General features: G+C 38.8%; 1 protein-coding gene across 14 annotated transcripts in view; it reads right to left on the bottom strand.

Moving 5' to 3' along the window:
• Positions 1-18,770, bottom strand: part of PPEF1 (protein phosphatase with EF-hand domain 1) — a 127,200-nt gene that overhangs the window by 65,493 nt on the left and 42,937 nt on the right. For all 14 annotated transcript variants that reach the window (XM_019667533.1, XM_019667471.1, XM_019667452.1 and 11 more), the window contains 2 exons: positions 9,918-10,078; positions 3,357-3,471 (listed from right to left, as the gene is read on the bottom strand). In XM_019667533.1, coding sequence (XP_019523078.1) covers positions 3,357-3,471; positions 9,918-10,078 — 276 coding nt within the window. The remainder of the gene's footprint in view (positions 1-3,356; positions 3,472-9,917; positions 10,079-18,770) is intronic.

Raw genomic sequence — 18,770 nt, 5'->3', positions numbered from 1 at the left:
GCGTGAGTGGCCAGCAGCCACAATGATAATGCCAACATGGGCCAGTGAAGTGACGTCCTCCACAACTAGACTGAAGAACAAAAGGACAGCAACTTGTCTGTTCCCCTTTCCTGATTCCCCAAAGCTGTTCCCCTCCCCCAATTCCCCAATAAAATCTTTTTTTTTTAAAGTACCAAATTGGTAGTTACAAAACAGTTATGGGAATGTAAAGCAAAGCATAATCAATAATATGGTAATAACTATCTATATTGCCAAGTGGGTACCAGGCTAGTCAGGGGGATCATTTCTTAAAGCATATAAGTGTCTAGCCACTGTGCTGTACACCTGAAACTAATATAAAATATTGAATGTCAACTGTAATTGAAAATTTTTTTAAAAACGGGGGGAGGTAAAGAGAATAAGAGATTCAAATTTTCAGGTATGCAACAAATAAGTCATGGACAGCATGGGGAATATAGTCAATAATACTGTGATAGCGTGGTTCAGTGTCAGATGGTTGCTGGACTTATCATGGTGATCACTTCTTCAGGTATGTAAATATTGAATAACTATGGTGTACACCTGAAATTAACATAATATTGTATGTTAGCTATATTTTAATAAAAATCTTTTTTAAAAAAATGTTGAGGCTATAAAAATATTTTTTAACTTCTAGTTGACAACAAAAGATAAAACTGGTATCATGAAAAGACAACCACAGAAAGATATTTTCACTGCCAACAAAAACATGAGTGCAGAATTGGTTATCATTTATAACATAACTGTAGACTAAAACATCTCCTAAATTTCATGCATGTTGAGAACCATATAGCATGTTTAGATATGTATGTAAAAAATGCATTTGGGAATTAAAATAATGGTAAAATTTCATCACAATTTTCCTCCTTTTCCTGATATTGTCTTTTTTTTTATTAGTTTCAGGTGTACACAACAATGCAATAGTTATCCTTTTCACCCCTCACAAAGTAACAACCCCCCTCCCCCCATACACTGCTCTCCCACCCCCGATATCATGCTTATCTATTACAATTCCATTGACTCCATTCCCACACTCTACTCCACATCCTGTGACTATATGTATATATAATTATAGTTGACATACAATATTATTCAACATCAGATTCAGATATACAGTGCGGTGGTCAGGCCTCTACACCATCTATGAACTGGTCTCCCTAACAAGACATGAGTCCATCTGGCACCCTAAAAATATTTACAACATTATTGATTATATTCCCCAGACTGTCATTTCTATCCCTGAGGCCATATTGTAGTTACCAATTTGTATTGTCTCGTCCCTTCCCCTTGTCCTTCATCCCACCCCCTCCCAACTAGCTACCCTCAGTTTTTCCTCTGTGTCTCAAAAATATGGAATGCTTCACAAATTTGCATGTCATCCTTGCGCAGGGGCCATGCTAATCCTCTCTGTGTTGTTCCAATTTTAGTATATGTGCTGCTGAAGTGAGCACTCCTGATATTGTCTTAAACAAAAAATGTTTTTAAAAATATGGCCCCAATTTTAAATTTTATTTTAAATGATGAACAAATTTTTCTAAGTTTAATGAGGTTATTAAAAACAGAAAATAATAGGGTCTGCCGAGTGGCTCAGTTGGTTACAAGCTCACTCAAGAGTTTGAGCTCTGAGCAACAGTGGTTCGATTCCCAGCCCAAGCTAAGCTGCTGCTGAGCTACCAACAGGTGGAAGGATGGCTCAGCTAAGAAAAATAAATACATAAATAAAAACAGAAAATAATAAATCCTATGCTAAGAAAACCTACTGACATTGGCTTTTCCCTCCACCAATGGTGCTACGTGAAAAAAGCCTGGAAATAAATACCCAAGATGTGGGGATCTTTATATGAATGGGACTTCCCAGTCAATTCATTCCCTGGTCTTTGCCTTGCAATGGAAAATGAAACATCATCAGAGTGGTGCATGATGGGGAGTTAAGAGAGCAAATATGGAGCTGGCTCTAAACAAAGTACCTGTTTAATTGTGACCCTGCCACTAACTAGCTGAGTGAGCTTGGAGTGGGGTGGGGTGGAGGGAGTTACTATATAGAAATTCATAGAAGGAGATACATTTTTCTTTCTGGGCCTCAATTTTGTCCATAAGAGAAAACAATAGACAGATGGTCTCTGCAAGAACCCTTCAGCAGTTCTTACATTGTGTGATTCCAGGATTCCATGCCCTCTATTTAATTCATGTCTTCTTCCAGATCCTTTTGCCCAAAAATAAGTCTATAGTGGCAAATGGAGGTAAACTGGAAACATGTGAGAGCAGAGCCCACTCTCTGGCCTATTACACATCCTCTGATAGCAAATCTAGCCCTGGTTCCATAGGCTTCATGGGTAGGTATGGTTTCCCGAACCTTATCACCCCAAATCCTTTGTCTCCATGAAAAGTAAGAGCTGGCAAGGCCTTAAATAAAAGGCCCCCACCGCTGCAGAGATGTATAATCTGCTAGGCAGAGATGTGGTTGCCTGATTAGGTTGGAACTGAACCATTAACGATTCTTCAAAAACCTGAGTCAGAGCACATCATGGAGCATATACTGCTACATCAAGTCCCTACCACCACTATCAGATGCTAGAAATGGAAATGGTTTAATTGGATTGTCAAATCTACTTCTACCTGCCAAAATAAAAGAAACACGGGCTAAAAACTGATTTGGAAAATAACAATCACTGTTTTGTAACCTAAAGTCTTAATTAGAAGTTAAGGCAATTGCTGTTCCTTCCACGCACTCCATTCTCAGACAGGTGCAAGCATGCTGAGCACCAACTGTGTTGAATTTCAATGTGTACTGTTTCTTGAAGCAATATCCTGCCAGGCTGGCCTATAGGATAACAAAATCTCAATCTTGTTATTTAGAAGAACAAGGAACAGATTTCTGGGACATTCCCACTCTTCTAAAAGCTGCAGAGACCAGTTGGAAAAATTTAAAACAGCAGCCAAGGGCAGAGAGAGTTGAATCTCCACCTGGCCTTGGGCTTTTCTCTTCCCAGCGTAAGTGGCATGCAGAGGCCCACCTGGGGAAAGCAACATGGAACAAAGATAATGAGAGCTAGATGGAGGGCAAAGAGCACCTAGTCCACCCATGGGTGGTTTCTGTATTAAAATGCTGCCTGCTTTCATAAAAAGCTACGAGTTCTTTAATTTCTCACATAATTAATTCCTGCCAGCTGGTATGCAAAACAAAGACAAGATGGGGAACAGTATTATCATGATAGATAACTCTATATTAGCACTCTTCCCTTAACACAGTCCAATTTACGCAGTTTTCAAGTTAGGCAAATGACGTGGAACCAAGAGGCTCTAAAATATTAATTTGGCAACTCTGCTCTGAAGCTTACCACAGATCGTTACATCTTTGGAGGGACAAGTTTCTATGACATTGAAATTCCGCAATTGCTTCAGGGCTTTCTTGGATTCAAAGAGCACCTCTAAGACATAATATGCATGAAGTATCTGTGAGACAAAGCAGAGGAAATACACATAATGAGCTAGGAACAAAGGCACGACTGCACAGAAAGCTATAAAGGTAAAACATGTGAACATATTTAGGTATCTGTATTTCAGGATCATCTCTAAATTATTCTCAGACAGATGATTCTAGCACAGTGTTTGGCATATAATAAGCCCTCGCTAGAGATTTGTAAACTGAATGAATGGATGGTTCTTAGGACGTTTACACTCTTGTGTTCTTAATAGACATCACCCATTCACAGAACATTTCTGATTATTGTTGGTTCATAGAATCCAAGAGAAGTGATCGGAGAAATAGGAGGCTCCCTTGCCCTAAAGAAGCATGCAGATAAATAAATAAATAAATAAATAGATAGATAGATAGATAGATAGATAGATAGATAGATAGATAGATAGATAGGACAGAGAATGCGAAGTAGAGGCACTGTTGAAGAGGGACTGTTTTACCTTTGTTGGGGACAACCTGCTACCTGGGATGGAAACTAGGTGATGCTGCTGGGTTGGGAGATCTCAAAGGGCAGCAAGACAAGCCCCAAGTAACTCCCGAGACTGGAATCTCAGGTGTGGCTCAATAGTTGGTGCACAGACACGAGAGTTTACAGAACAGCAAGCACATTTATATGTCCAAGTATAAAGGTAATACATATTACAAACCCAAATAAACCATTTGGATTATCTCCTATCATGACTATTCATCCCATTGCTCTCCTCCAGTTACATTCTTGATGACATCATTGTTTTGGACAGATTTACTCCATTTCCTTCCCCGGATTTTTTTGTTTGTTTTAAATCCAGTAGGTCGTTCTCCCTTTTTTTAAATTATAAAATATTCCAAATACATACACTAAAAGGTAATATAGCTGGTACAAATTTAACAGATGCTAACACCATTTTATGGGTCAGGACTATTTGTACATGTACTGCCCAATACAGTAGCCACTAGCCCCATGGGGCTACTGACTCTGTGAAAAGGGGCTGGTTAAAATCAAGAAGTGCTGGGCCGACCAAGTGGTGCGATGGTTAAGAACTGGCTTGGGATGCCAGAGGGCCCCGGTTCGGATCCCACATATGAGGGCCAGTGACACTGCCCTCCACAGCTAAGATGCTGAACAACAGCTCAACCTGGAGCTGGGCTGCCGTGAGTCGCCTGCGACGGCGTAGGCTGCAGCCCCTGTGGCAGTGGGTTGCCATGGGCTACCGTGTGTAGCCAGCAGCCAGCATGAGCAGCCGTCCAGAAGCCGGCGACTGATCTGCCTCACCAGGAAGAGCGCAATGATGGTGCCAACTTGGGCCAGTGAAGCAACGTCCTCCACAACTAGACTGAAGAACAAAAAGACAGCAACTTGTCTGTTCCCCTTCCCCCAATTCCCCAGTGCTGTTCCCATCCCCCAATTCCCCAATAAAAATCTTAAAAAAAAAAAAAGAAATCAAGATGTGCTATAAGTGCAAAATACACACTGGATTTCAAAGACTTAATATGAAAAAAAAAGTAAAATGTCTCATTAAAAACTTTTAATATTGGGCCGGCCAGGTGGCATTGTTGGTTAAGAGCTAGCTTGGGATGCCAGCTCTGAGCAGCAGGGCCCCAGTTCGGATCCCACATGAGGGCCAGTGACACTACCCTCTACAGCTAAGATGGTGAACAACCACTCGACCTGGAGCTGGGCTGCTGTGAGTCGCCGGTGACGGCATAAGCTGCAGCCCCTGCTGCAGTGGGCTTCCATAAGCTACTGTGAGTGGCCGGCAGCCAGCGTGAGCGGCTGGCAGCCGTTGTGAGTTGCCAAAAGTCTCCGTGAGCGGCCATCCAGAGGCTGGAAACCAATCCGCCTCACCTGGGAAGAGTGCAATGATAATACCAACATGGGCCAGTGAAGCAATGTCCTGTACAACTAGACTGAAGAACAAAAGGACAGCAACTTGTCTGTTCCCCTTCCCCTGATTCCCCAGTGCTGTTCCCCTCCCCCAATTCCCCAATAAAATCTTTAAAATCTTTTTTAAAAACCCAAACCTTTAATATGATTACATATTAAAATGATAATTTTATGTTGGATTAAATAAAATATATTATTAAAATTAATTTCACTTGTTTCTTTTTACTTTTTTAATGTTACTAGAAAATTTTAGATTATGTATGTGGCTCACATTTTATGTCTATTGGACAGCACTGATTTAGATTACTGAAGGCTGAGAGGGGGTCATATCTACATATTGTTCAGATACTGCTTTGGGTATGGGACTCAGCACAGATGGAACCGTTTGGAACAATGATGTCTCACAGTGTCCTGAAATTTCCACTTTTATAGCTATTAAAATAATAAAATTATTTTCTATCCCAGATCCCCAAAACATATGATCTAAATTTGGAGAATTTTCATGATTAAATAATTTGCTTACGAGACAGGAATCAGGATTTGAAGCAATGTGAAAATTCGGAGGAAAGAAAAGGGCCCCTGCATGTTGATTAGTGAGGATAGGCCCGTATTTCCTGTCTATTCAAGACCTAACAGACTGCTAAGGATTTTTCCCACAAAAGCACTCTAAATCCTCAGTTTTCTTTCATGAATCTTGTATCCTCCTATGCCTGGTTAATATCTGTATTAAGTTCTGGACACTGTATACAAAAACTTGGAGGAATAACTGGAGGCCTATTTTCCTCTAGAGAGGAGTTAAATTTTCTTTTGGCAAATGGTTAGGAGCACTAGCTATCGAGGATGATCTCAATTCAGTCTCAAGAACCAGATGATTCAAAGCTTTGCTTCAATCCCTAGTCTACTTCCAGTTCACTTGGACTCCTTAGGGTCCTAACCTGAGAATGAGGGTTTGAACGCGATGTCAGAGAAAATAATGGAGTAAGTAGCTCTAAGGTCCCAACCCTTCAGAGAAACATTTAAAAAATCAAGCAAAAAAACTGTCAGAATCAACTTTGTCAGAGCTCTAAAAAACAGTCAAAATTAATCAAACAAAAGCTAAATCAAGAAAAGGCAACTTAAAAATGACTCAGTGAAAGCAGGAAGTGAAGGCTAAGACAGATTTGTAAACAGCCTGGCTAAGCAGTGAAGGAGTGTACCGACACAAAGCCAATCTGCAAAGACAAGGTTTTTCTTCTTTTCTTGTCTATTTTTAAAAATAGCTCCTGGGGTTCAAGGAAATCTGTCAAAACACTAGCTGAAGACAACCTAAAGGAACAGAGACTTCAGAGACTGCACACACAATGAGACCTCCACCCAATAATAGCAGGCTACATATTTTTTACAAGTGCACATGGAACACTCTCCAGAATAGACCAGATGCTAATAACTAAATTTTAAACTATTGGAATCATACAAAGTATCTTCTCTGACCACAAGGGAATGAAACTAGAAATCAATAACAGAAGGAAAACTAGAAAATTCACAAATATGTGGAAAGCAAACAACATACTCTTAAACAATCGATGGGTCAAAGAACAAATCACAAGGGAAATTAGGAAATACTTCGAGATGAATGAAAATGAAAACACAATACACCAAAACATATGGGATACAGCAAAAGCAATGCTCAAGAGAAATTTATAGCTATGAATACCTACATTAAGGAAGAAGATTCTCAAATGAAAAGCTTCACTTAACACTAAGGAGCCAGAAAAATAAGAACAAACTAAACCAAAGCTAGATGAAGAAAGAAAAGAATTGAAGTGCACATAAATGAAAGACAGAACAGAAAGACAATAGAATCAACAAAATCAAAAGTTGGTTCTTTGAAAAGTTCAATAAAATTGACAAACCTTCAGCTACACTGACCAAGAAAAATAAAAGAGAAAATGCAAAGAATTATAATCAGAAATGAAAGTGGGGAAATCCCCACCAACTTTAAAGAAATAAAAAGAATTATAAGAGAATACTATGAACAATTGTACACCAACAAATTAGATACCTTAGATGAAAAGGACAAATTTCTAGAAACACACACACTGCCAAAACTGACTCTAGAAGAAACAGAAAACACAAACATATCTAAAACAAAGATTGAACTGGTAATCAAAAACCTCCTAACAAAGAAAAGTCCAAGACCAGACAGCTTCACTGGTGAACTCTACTGAACAGTTAAAGAAATTACACTAATCCTTTTCAAACTCTTCCAAAAAACAGAAGAGGAGGAAACAATTCCTAAATCATTCTAAGAGGCCAGTATTACCCTGATACCAAAGCCAGATAAAGACACCACAAGAGGGCCGGCCAAGTGGTGCGTTGGTTAAGAACTGGCTTGGGATGCCAGAGGTCCCCAGTCCCCAGTTCGGATCCCACATATGAGGGCCAGTGACACTGCCCTCTACAGCTAAGATGCTGAACAACAGCTCAACCTGGAGCTGGGCTGCCCTGAGTTGCCGGCGACGGCGTAGGCTGCAGTCTCTGCTGCAGTGGGTTGCCATACACGTGTAGCCAGCAACCAGCGTGGGTTGCCATGGGCTACCGTGTGTAGCCAGCAACCAGCGTGAGCGGCCATCCAGAAGCCAGCGACTGATCTGCCTCGCCCGGGAAGAGCGCAATGATGGTGCCAACTTGGGCCAGTGAAGCAACGTCCTCCACAACTAGACTGAAGAACAAAATGGTAGCAACTTGTCTGTTCCCCTTCCCCCAATTCCCCAGCGCTGTTCCCATCTCCCAATTCCCCAATAAAAAATCTTAAAAAAAAAGACAACACAAGAAAAGAAAATACAGACCAATATCCCTTATGAATAAAATGCAAATCCTCAACAAAATACCAGCAAACCAAATCCAACAGAATTTTAAAAGAATTATACACCATGATCAAATGGCATTTATTCCAGGAATACAAAGGTGGTTTAACATAAGAAAATTAATCAATGTAATATACCACATTAATAGACAGTGTGGTGCTGGCATAAGCATAGACACATACACCAATGGAATAGAACTGGGAGTCCAGAAATAAATCCATACATCTATGGCCTATTAATTTTTGACAAGGGTACCAAGACCATTCAATGGGGAAAAGAACAGACTCTTCAACAAAATGTGCTGTAATAACTGCATACCCGCATGCAAAGAATGGAGTTGGACCCCTACCTCATACTATGTACAGAAATTATACAGAAATAAACCTAAATTTAAGAGCTAGAGCTATAAAATTCTTAAAAGAAAACATTGGGGTAAATCTTCATGACCCTGGATTTGGCAATGGGTTCTTAGATATGACATCAGAAGCATAAGCAACCAAATGAAAAAAATAGATAAATTGGACTTCATCAAAATTAGAAATTTTTGTGAATCAAAGGACATTATCAAGAAAGTGAAAACACAACCTACAGAATGGGAGAAAATATTTCCAAATCATATACCTGATAAAGGATTTGTAGCCAGAATATATAAAGAACTCTTACAACTCAATAATAAAAAGACAAAAAATCTGACTTCAAAACGGGCAAAGGATCTAAAGAGACATTTCTTCAAAGAATGTGTACAAGCCACTAAACTTGAAAGATGCTTAACATTCATTTAGTCATTAGAGAAATGCAAATAAAAATTACAATGAGATACCACTTCACACACAACTAAGATGGCCATAATAAAAATAAAATAAATAAAAAAAATAAAAGAAGTGTTGGCAAAAAACCTGGAGAAATTGGAACCCTCATGCATTGTTGGTAGGAATGTAAAATGGTGTAGCGGCTGTGGAAAATGGTTTGGAAGTTCCTTAAAAGTAACCATATGACCCAGCAATTCCACTCCTCAGTATATACTCAAGAGAACTGAAAATATGTTCACACAAAAACTCGTACATCAATATTCACAATAGCCAAAAGGTAGGAAAAACCCCAAATGTCCATCCATTGATGAACTAATAAACAAAAATGGTATATCCATACAATAGAATATTAGCCAGCCATAAAAATAAAGGCGTAATGAAACATGCTGTGACATGAGTGAACCTTAAAAACATTATGCTAAATGAAAGTCAGACACATATTGTATGATTCCATGTGTATGAAATATCCAGAAGAGACAAATCCAGAGATTAAAAAGTATAACAGTGGTTGCCAGGGATGGGGGAGGAGGGAACAGTAATGGGTACGGCACTTCTTTTAGGGGTGATGATAATGTTCTGGAATTAGATATTGGTGATGGTTGTACGATCTCATGAATCGTATATAAAAGCAATTGAATCATATATTTTAAATGGTGAATTTTATGGTATGTGAATTATATCTCAGAAAAAGAAAAAGAAAATGCTGCAAGCTATAGATACAGGGAGGTTTCCGTGCACATGAGGATACTTCTATTTCATGGGTTAAGCAAAGCAGAGGGTAGCTCTCAATGTAAAGTTTTTTCCCAAGGGAATGCATTACTGCTGTAATGCTCTCATTCACTCATTCAACAAGAGCTCATTGCTTATGTATAAGAATCAAGGCAGTATCTGCTTCCACTTGCCTTTCGTTCCTTGAAGGCCTCAATAAGTAAATAAATATCGGTAAAAGTGAGCGGGAATTGCAGCCGAGGACCACTGTAGGAGTCTGGGACGTCTATAAGCCCCACACAGTCCAGTCTATCCTTGTCCGGGAGGGAGTAGCTAAACAGTCGATTGACTAATCCTGGAAAAGACAGAAAAGGGAGGGAAAATCAACATTCCCATACTTACATGCCATAAATACTTTCCTGAGTGCCTTGCCCATGTAAGGCACTGCACTAAATGTTATGAATACTGAGATATTCCACATATAACCACGAGGAATGATTTGTTCTGAGATCAGTAGGTACATTCACATGAATCACCATCATCCCCTTCTTGGGAGGACATTTTACCAAAACAGTGTGCTCATCAGTGGGGAGTAGAGGGAGACGCACAGGAAAAACTAGTCAAAGTATTTTGATGCTCTGAAGCTCTAATTCTACATTGTTTGCCCACTCTTTCGTCTCAGATTTTTACAAATAGGGTTGAGAACATAACAATGCATTGTATTTGGTTCAAATATTTGCTTCTATTCATGATCTACAGAAAATTAAAGTGCGACATTCAATTTTTCCCATTAAACACTTCAAATTTTAATTAGTTGTAATTGATTTGTTTCCCTCTTCACATAAAAACACATTCTCTGACATGATTTTATTTTTCTTCTTGGTAACAAAGCAGAAACAGTTAGATGACAAACCATCGGCAGAAATACTCAAGGTCCTCTCTTGGAGACACATTTCTATATAACAGGTGCCTGCACTGCCCGTTTCAGTAGGTGCTGAGATCCAGGATCCCTTTCTTGCTAGACTGCCCATGAAACTATCAGCCCAAGAACAGAAATCTGGCCAATTTGGGTGAAGAAACATGAAAGGGAACGTAGTAGATTGATTGCAACAGTGACTCCAATTCTCTACCCCAGCTTCTAACCATGCTTTTTTTAATGTGATTTTGCAGCTATTCTCACCAAGAGTTTATTTTCCCTGCCCTTGAAGCTGGGTTGGGTTCATGACTTGTGTTGGCCTAAAAAATGGGATGGAAGTGTCATGTACCAATTCCAAGCCAAGGCCTCAGGAGGCCTTGTATGCTTCCATGCTCTCTCTTTTGAAACCATACCACTACCATAAAGCCCAGGCTAGCCTATTGAAAAGCTCCAAGACCACGTGGAGCAGAGCTGAGTCACCCCAGCCAAATCTGTCCTAGATCAGCCACCATTCAGCAGACCTCCAGACACATGAGAAAAATCCAGGCAAGGCTCGAAAAACTGCCAGATCAAGCCTGCTAAGATCAGCAGAAGTGCTCAGCTAATGTGTAGACTTGTGAGCAAAAAGAAATTATTACATGCCACTGAATTACTGTGGTTGTTTAATACACAGTATTATTACAGTAACAAACACATGATACAGAGGACGATGACATACTCTCCAACTCATTAACACTGAATTGCTACTAAGGCCATTAATCAGAAGTTGTCTGCAACCAAGTTTCTATCTTTTTGAATGTTTAGAGTAGACATGTTTGCAAGGTATGATGTTAGCAGATGTAGACAGAATGCGTTTTTTCATGATTCACTTATTGAGGAGTTACAGTTAAGGGCTAAACTTGATTTTTTTTTCCCTAAAGCCATAATATTTGGTAATTTTAAAAATGCCTTCTAAATTATTCTGTATCCAATATTTTTTTTGGTGGTGGTTGATGTTTTATAAGAAGCTGAATTTAGGAGTACTAATGTCTCTTTAATGTGATCCAGCAGAGGTTATTTTTCTCATTTGGATTTGGTTTGAGATTTGAGAATAACTTAATTATTTCATTTGATGTTTGAAAACTACAAATGCAGAGCATCATGGGAAATTTTATCTCAGATTCATTATGTAGACAGTAACGCCTAAATACTCTACTTAACTATCTTAATGATCATGCCACTCATTTCCACTCGGTAGTCATTCTTAGAGATGTATCTTGCTCCAAGGGAAAACTTTCCTCTTCTTAACTCTGCACACTGAAATAACGTGCTCCTCTTGGGAAAATAACAACAACAAAAAAAGAAAACCAACCCCAGCAGTTTCCCTATATCATCTTATAACTGACTTACTGAGTAATCCCAATTCTGTGAGGTAGAAACAAGAAATGATTTTCTTTTTCCCCATCAATGCCTTCACCCATGCTCTGTCAACTCTCCCTTTCTCATCAGCAGGCACATCAAGTTCCGGTTATTAAAACTCAGTCTTGTTGTTTAAGAACAAAATCAAAATACTGTTTTTCTTCTTTAAAAAAAAAAAAGAAGCTCAGTCTGGCCCTTCCTTCCATATATTTGATGACCTTCATTCCTTATAATATATGAAAAAGCACCATTTCTCTAAACCAATTCTTGGTCACAACTACTCAATACAAAATATCAATAAACATCAAATCATATTCCTTCCGGTGGTTTTTAGCCACATTATAAAAAAGGAATAACATAGATTCTCTTTCTAATGTGTAGCTAATGTGGGTCATGTATGAAAACAATTAAAAACTTTAACACTTCAAATGCAAGTACTGTCTTTGTGAGCTGTAACTACTATAACGAATTATAATAGTTTAATGAATGCCAACACTCATATATGAAGATTTGTGCAACATGTTATTAGAATTAATAATTACCTATTTGTTTTATAATTCCATCAACATGAATCTAAACTAATTAAATATAATAAAATTTTGAATTATAACCGAATGGTACCTTCACAAGCTGTTCTAAAGAAAATACCTCAAAAATGCCCCCTACACACAATCTTTTCTTTTATCCAGTACAGACTCAAAATCTGGACAGGGAAAAATTTAAAACCCTTAATTAAAAAAAAAATTATGCCTTTACTGCCCACATGTTACTTTGAAAAAAATATTGCTAGATATTGCTAGAAAAAGAAAAGCACCAATTAAACTGCATTTATAGTTATTTCATTTCTCAATAATGAATCTGGATTAAAACCATGGGTGTCCATATAATAAATTCAATAGATGTTAAAATTTCATAAAATTTAACACCTGTTTCTGATTTATTTAAACGCTCAGAAATCCAGGAATGGAAGGATACCTCCTTAACATAATTTGAAAAATTTAAATCAACAATAATGGTTTTTCCATTAAATCATTAACAAAACAAGGATGCCTCCTTTTGTTGTTTCATTTTAACATTGTTCTGCTATCTCCAGTCAATGCAACAAAACATGAAGCCAAACTAAGAGCAATGACTATTGGACAGAAAAAGGTAAAATTAAAGTTACTTGTGGCCAGTGTGATGAAATAGCTACACTCAAGAAAATCAGTTGAAAAATTCCAAGAATTTATAGGAGAATTAAAATAATACAAAGGTTAATCACACTGGTTTGAATCACAGTCACCACTGATGAGATGAATAACCTTGAGAGGTTACCTTCTAAGCCTCAGTAAGAAGTCTGATCCACAAGAAGGGGATGATAATAATACTAATCTCACTGGTTTGTTATGAAGACAATAAAATGGCATGTTTAAAGTACTGAAAGACATGGCACATGGCAAACATTTGATAAATATCAGCAATAATTTCATTAATGATACTATTCAATAGTAGCACAATACAAATAAATAGATATAAATCAAAAGGTTTACTAAATACCACCAATAATCATTGGGGAAATATAATGGGGAAAATATCCTATTCACCATAGCAACAAAAAATATAAAATACCTGGTCTGAGAGGACATTTTGCTAATCTGGGAAGCCAAAAGAAAAGTCAAAACACTTCCACACACGCCATCCCACTCCTCACTCCACCAGTCTCTGTTTAAACCTACTGCTATGTATAGCTGCTTTGCTTTCTACCTGTGGGAGGAGGCTGGCGTGAAAAAGCAGACTGGGGAACGGATGTGTAGTCTTCCCATGAAGTCCCATGAACTAGTTTTGAGCAACTAAAACTAGGACACAGAAAAGAACTGCTTCCAGGTCACCTCTCACCTTTGGAACACACAGAATGCCTACCGACATACTCTGTCCCTCAGAGTTTAAACCATTAATCTGACTCTGATATCTGGGAATGTTAAGTGACCTTCTGGTCCCTAAATATACCTTGGGGCTTACAGCACTTCTGCCAAACAGGTTTAGGTGGAGGTTGTCTGGAACCTACCCACCAAAGAGGGCTATCAGAAAGCAACCTACAGTAATGTGCAGCATGGTGACTCAAGTTAACAATACTCTAGTGTATATTCCAAGTCGCTAAGAGTATATTTTAAAGTTCTCAGCACACACACAAAAATTGTAACTCTGTCAGGTGGTAGATGTGTTAACCAATCTTATGGTGGTAATCATTTCACAATATATACATATATGAAATCATTACATTGTCCACAAATTTATACAATGTTATACATCAATTATATTTCAATAAAGCTAGAAAAAAATGTAATGAAATCAACCTATAGCAATAATCTGTAAATTTCTTTTTCTGCTACATACAATAATTAAATCAATATGATTCTAGAACTCTATAATCAAGAGATGTATAAGGGAATAGACAGCCCAGAAATAAGCACTATTACCCATTTTTATTTATTTATTTATTTATTTATTTATTTTAGCTGAGCCATCCTGCTACCTGTTGGCAGCTCAGCGGCTGCTCAGCTCGGGCTGGACTCGAACCGCTGTTTCTCAGAGCTCAAACTCTTGAGCGAGCTCTACTATTACCCATTTTTAAATGAATGTACTCTGAAGTAGATACTACAAATCATGGTGAAAAGATATAAATTATGAAATAAATGTTGTAGGAAAAATGGCTAACTACTTGGAAATTTTCTTTGTAGTTGTATTTTTTATTTGTTATTAGCCACTAGGCATCAAAATTTCCTTTTTAAGTTTAACACAAAAAATCCAAAATTTATGAAGCATTAAAATGTTTTAAAGTAGAAACATTTAAAAATGTAGAAATTCAGGCATAGAAATCACATTTTAAATGTTTCAGGGGCTTCTAAGTTTAAAAGCAGGATTCACAAAGAAAAAGATATTTAGACTTGAAAAGAAAGGTATTTTAAATAATTAATGGATAAAAATGTTCTAAATCTGAAAAAATATCAACTTAGATATCAAGAAACTCAGCAAACTCCATGCAGGATAAATAAAAAATGAAACCTCATCAAGGCACATTATGGTTAAAATGCTGTTTTCCAATGTGTCTTAGGTTAGTACTTTTTCTTCCCCACCTCCTTCAGCTGATTATATTATTCACTTGTAATACAGTTAACTTCAATTGTCAATGTGCATTCTATTTTAAAAACACACACAAACACACACACACACACTTCCTATTTTTAATTAAATTTTTTTTTAGGGATATGAAACAGCATAGTTCTAAGAGTCAGAACTACAAAAAGGTGTACTCAGAGAAATGTCACACTCCCCTCATCTTTTCTACCCAATCTTCATTCTCCCATTCTTTCTGCCCTGCTCCCATTCATCTCCCCATCCCTTGTAGGTTAACAATGTCATTAGTTTCTGGTTTATCCTGTATTTATTTTTGCACAAATGAATGTGTGTGTGTGTGTGTGTGTGTATGCAAAGATTTCTTAAACAAGATACAGAAAGCACTAACCATAAAGGGAAAAAACTGTACTACATTGAAATCAAGAATGTCTGTTCATCAAAAGACACCATTTAAAGACATGGGGGGATAAAAGCCAAAGACTAGAAGGTATTTGCAATACGTTTACCTAAAAAAGATTCATATTCTTATATTTAGAATTCTTAGAGAACTCATACAAATTGGTAAGACAAAGGCAGATAACCCAATAGAAAGGTGGACAAAAGACCAAACAGGCACTTCACCGAACAGGATGTGCACGTGACTGTTAACATACAAAAGGTGGGCAATTTCAATGCTTACCAGGGAAATGCAAATTAAAGCAGAGTGTGATACCACCACATACCTGCCAAACGGCTAATATGAAAAAGACAGACAAGGGGCCAGCCAAGTGGCTCGTTGGTTAGGAGCTGGCTTGGGAGCACGAGCTCTGAGCAGCAGGGCCGCCGGTTCGGATCCCACATGGGTAAGTGATGCAGCGCCCTCTACAGCTAAGATGGTGAACAACAGCTCGACCTGGAGCTGGGCTGCCGTGAGTCACTGGCAACGGCGTAGGCTGCAATAGGGCTGCCATAAGCTACTGTGAGTGGCCAACAGCCAGCGTGAGCGGCCGACAGCCGGTGTGACCTGCCGTGAGCGGCCATCCAACGACCGGCGAGTAACTGCCTCGGCCAGGAAGAGCGCAATGATAATACCAACATGGGCCAGTGAAGCGACGTCCTCCACAACTAGACTGAAGAACAAAAGGACAGCAACTTGTCTGTTCCCCTTCCCCGATTCCCCAATGCTGTTCCCCTCCCCCAATTCCCCAATAAAATCTTTAAAAAAAATAAAAAAGGACAGACAAGTCCAAGTGTCAGTAAGGATATGGAACAATTGGAACTCTCACACACTGGTGGCAGTATAACTTGGTACAACAACTTCGTAAAATTGTTTGTCAGTATTTCATAAAGCTGAACATATGCATGCCCTATAACCCAAAACTTCCACTCCTGAGTTTAGTACATCTTTATAATAATGGCCCCCAATGAAACTTGCCTTCTTGTAGCCATATTCCCATATGCTACTGCTGCTCCCTGCAAGAGATAGATCTTTCCTAACTCCTCTGAATCTTCAGTTGGCCTCGTAACGTGCTTTGACCAACAGAATATGGCAGAGCTGACTTTGTGTGAGTTCCAGAGCATAGACCGCAAGAGGTCTTGCAGCTTCTGCCTTTGCCCTCTTGGGATCTAGCTGTCATATAAAAAATTCTAGGGGAGGCCGGTTAGCTCAGGTGGTTACAGCGCAGTGCTCGTAACACCAAGGCTGCCGATTCAATCCCCACATGGGCCAAGGAGCTGCGCCCTCCACAACTAGATTGAAGACAACTACTTGACTTGGAGCTGATGGGTCCTAGAAAAACACACTGTTCCCCAATAAAATTTTTAAAAAAAGAAGTCTAGGATATCCTTTCAGAGAGGTTACATGAGAATTAAAGTGTCCAGGTTCATAGCTAACACCAAGGTCCCAGACATGTAAGTAAAACCATTTGGATGTCCCTGTCCCACCCAGCTAGGATGCGTGAGCCCAATTGATGCCACATGAAACAAAGACAAGTCATCCCCACTGAGCCCTGTTCAAATGCCTGACCCACAGAATCACAAGCAATAAAATGGGTTTTGTTTTAGGCCACTAAATTTTGGGGTGGTTTCTTATGCAGCAGTAGATAACTGAAAATGAGTAAAGAGCAACATAGCAAAAGAAAAGGATACATATGTTCACCAAAAAGGCCATGTAGAAGAATATGCATAGCAGTACCATTAAAATTACCAAAACTGAAAATAACCAAGTGTCATAAACAGTAGAATAAATGTCGGTATATTCATAAAATGGAGTATTATTCAGCAACAAGAATAACCAAATTGCAACAATATGGATGACTCTCAGAAATATTACATTGAGTTAAAGAAGCCAGACTAAAATCTCTGTGCTTCCACTTATATAGAGAAGTTCAAAAACAAGCAAAACTAATCGAGGATACAGAAATCAGGAAAGTAGTTATGGGGGTTGGGTAGTGATTAGAGGGGGAAAAGGGGCTTTATGTGGCTCTGATAATGTTTTTATTTCTTGTTCTGGGTACATGTTACAAGGGTATTTTGAGAAAATGTATTGAGTCATATACTTAGGATTTATGTACTTTTCTATAATGTAAAGTTTACGTAAGAAGATTAAACCACTGTCCCCTTCTTTGATTTAAAAAAAATAAATTATTGGGCCGGCCGACTGGCGCATTGGTTAAGCAGTGGCTTGGGACGCCAGAGGGCCCCGGTTCGGATCCCACATATGAGGGCCAGTGACACTGCCCTCTACAGCTAAGATGCTGAACAACAGCCGTCCAGAAGCCGGCGACTGATCTGCCTCGTCCGGGAAGAGAGCAATGATGGTGCCAACTTGGGCCAGTGAAGCAATGTCCTCCACAACTAGAACAAAAGGACAGCAACTTGTCTGTTCCCCTTCCTCCAATTCCCCAGCGCTGTTCCCATCCCCACAATCCCCCAATTTAAAAAAAAATGGTCATGGCATTTAAAAGCATATTTTAAATAATCTAGGAGCACCCTTTGAAGTGGCAAAAGAATGGTGTTTTAATGGCATGCTTTGAGCTAAGTACATATGTATGAAACTAATTAAAGCATTTAATGATCTATGGAAGCTGTTTGAGTGGTTGAATAGCCAAACCTGAGGAGCGGGGAGTGGGTGGAAGTGGATATTTTGCCATTTTCATTCTTTTAGATAATTGCAATTTGAAGAGAGTTGTTTGTGCTTCATGTTCTTTGGCAAAAATATTTTTTAGAGGGAATATAATGATGAAATGAAATAATAATCATATTTCAATCGGGCCGTGCATCAGAATCACTTATGGAGATTTCATAGCCACAGATGGCTGGGCTACAGCCCAAGGATATTTACTCAGGCTATGTATTTTTTAAAAATCTGAATTTAAAAAATTCTGCAGGTGATTTAAAAATAATAATTTTTAAAAAAATGTTTTTATTGGGGAATTGGAACAGCGCTGGGGAATTGGGGGAGGGGAACAGCCAAGTTGCTGTCGTTTTGTTCTTCAGTCTAGTTATGGAGGATATTGCTTCACTGGCCCAAGTTGGTACCATCATTGTGCTCTTCCCAGGCGAGGCAGATCAGTCGCCGGCTTCTGGACGGCCGCTCACTGCGGCTGCTGGCCGCTCACGCTGGCTGCTGGCTACACAC

Source organism: Hipposideros armiger, unplaced genomic scaffold (assembly GCF_001890085.2).
Source record: "Hipposideros armiger isolate ML-2016 unplaced genomic scaffold, ASM189008v1 scaffold_13, whole genome shotgun sequence".
NCBI lineage: Eukaryota > Metazoa > Chordata > Mammalia > Chiroptera > Hipposideridae > Hipposideros > Hipposideros armiger.
Note: the sequence above shows the minus strand (reverse complement) of the source record. Positions and strands in the feature narration are given on the sequence as shown.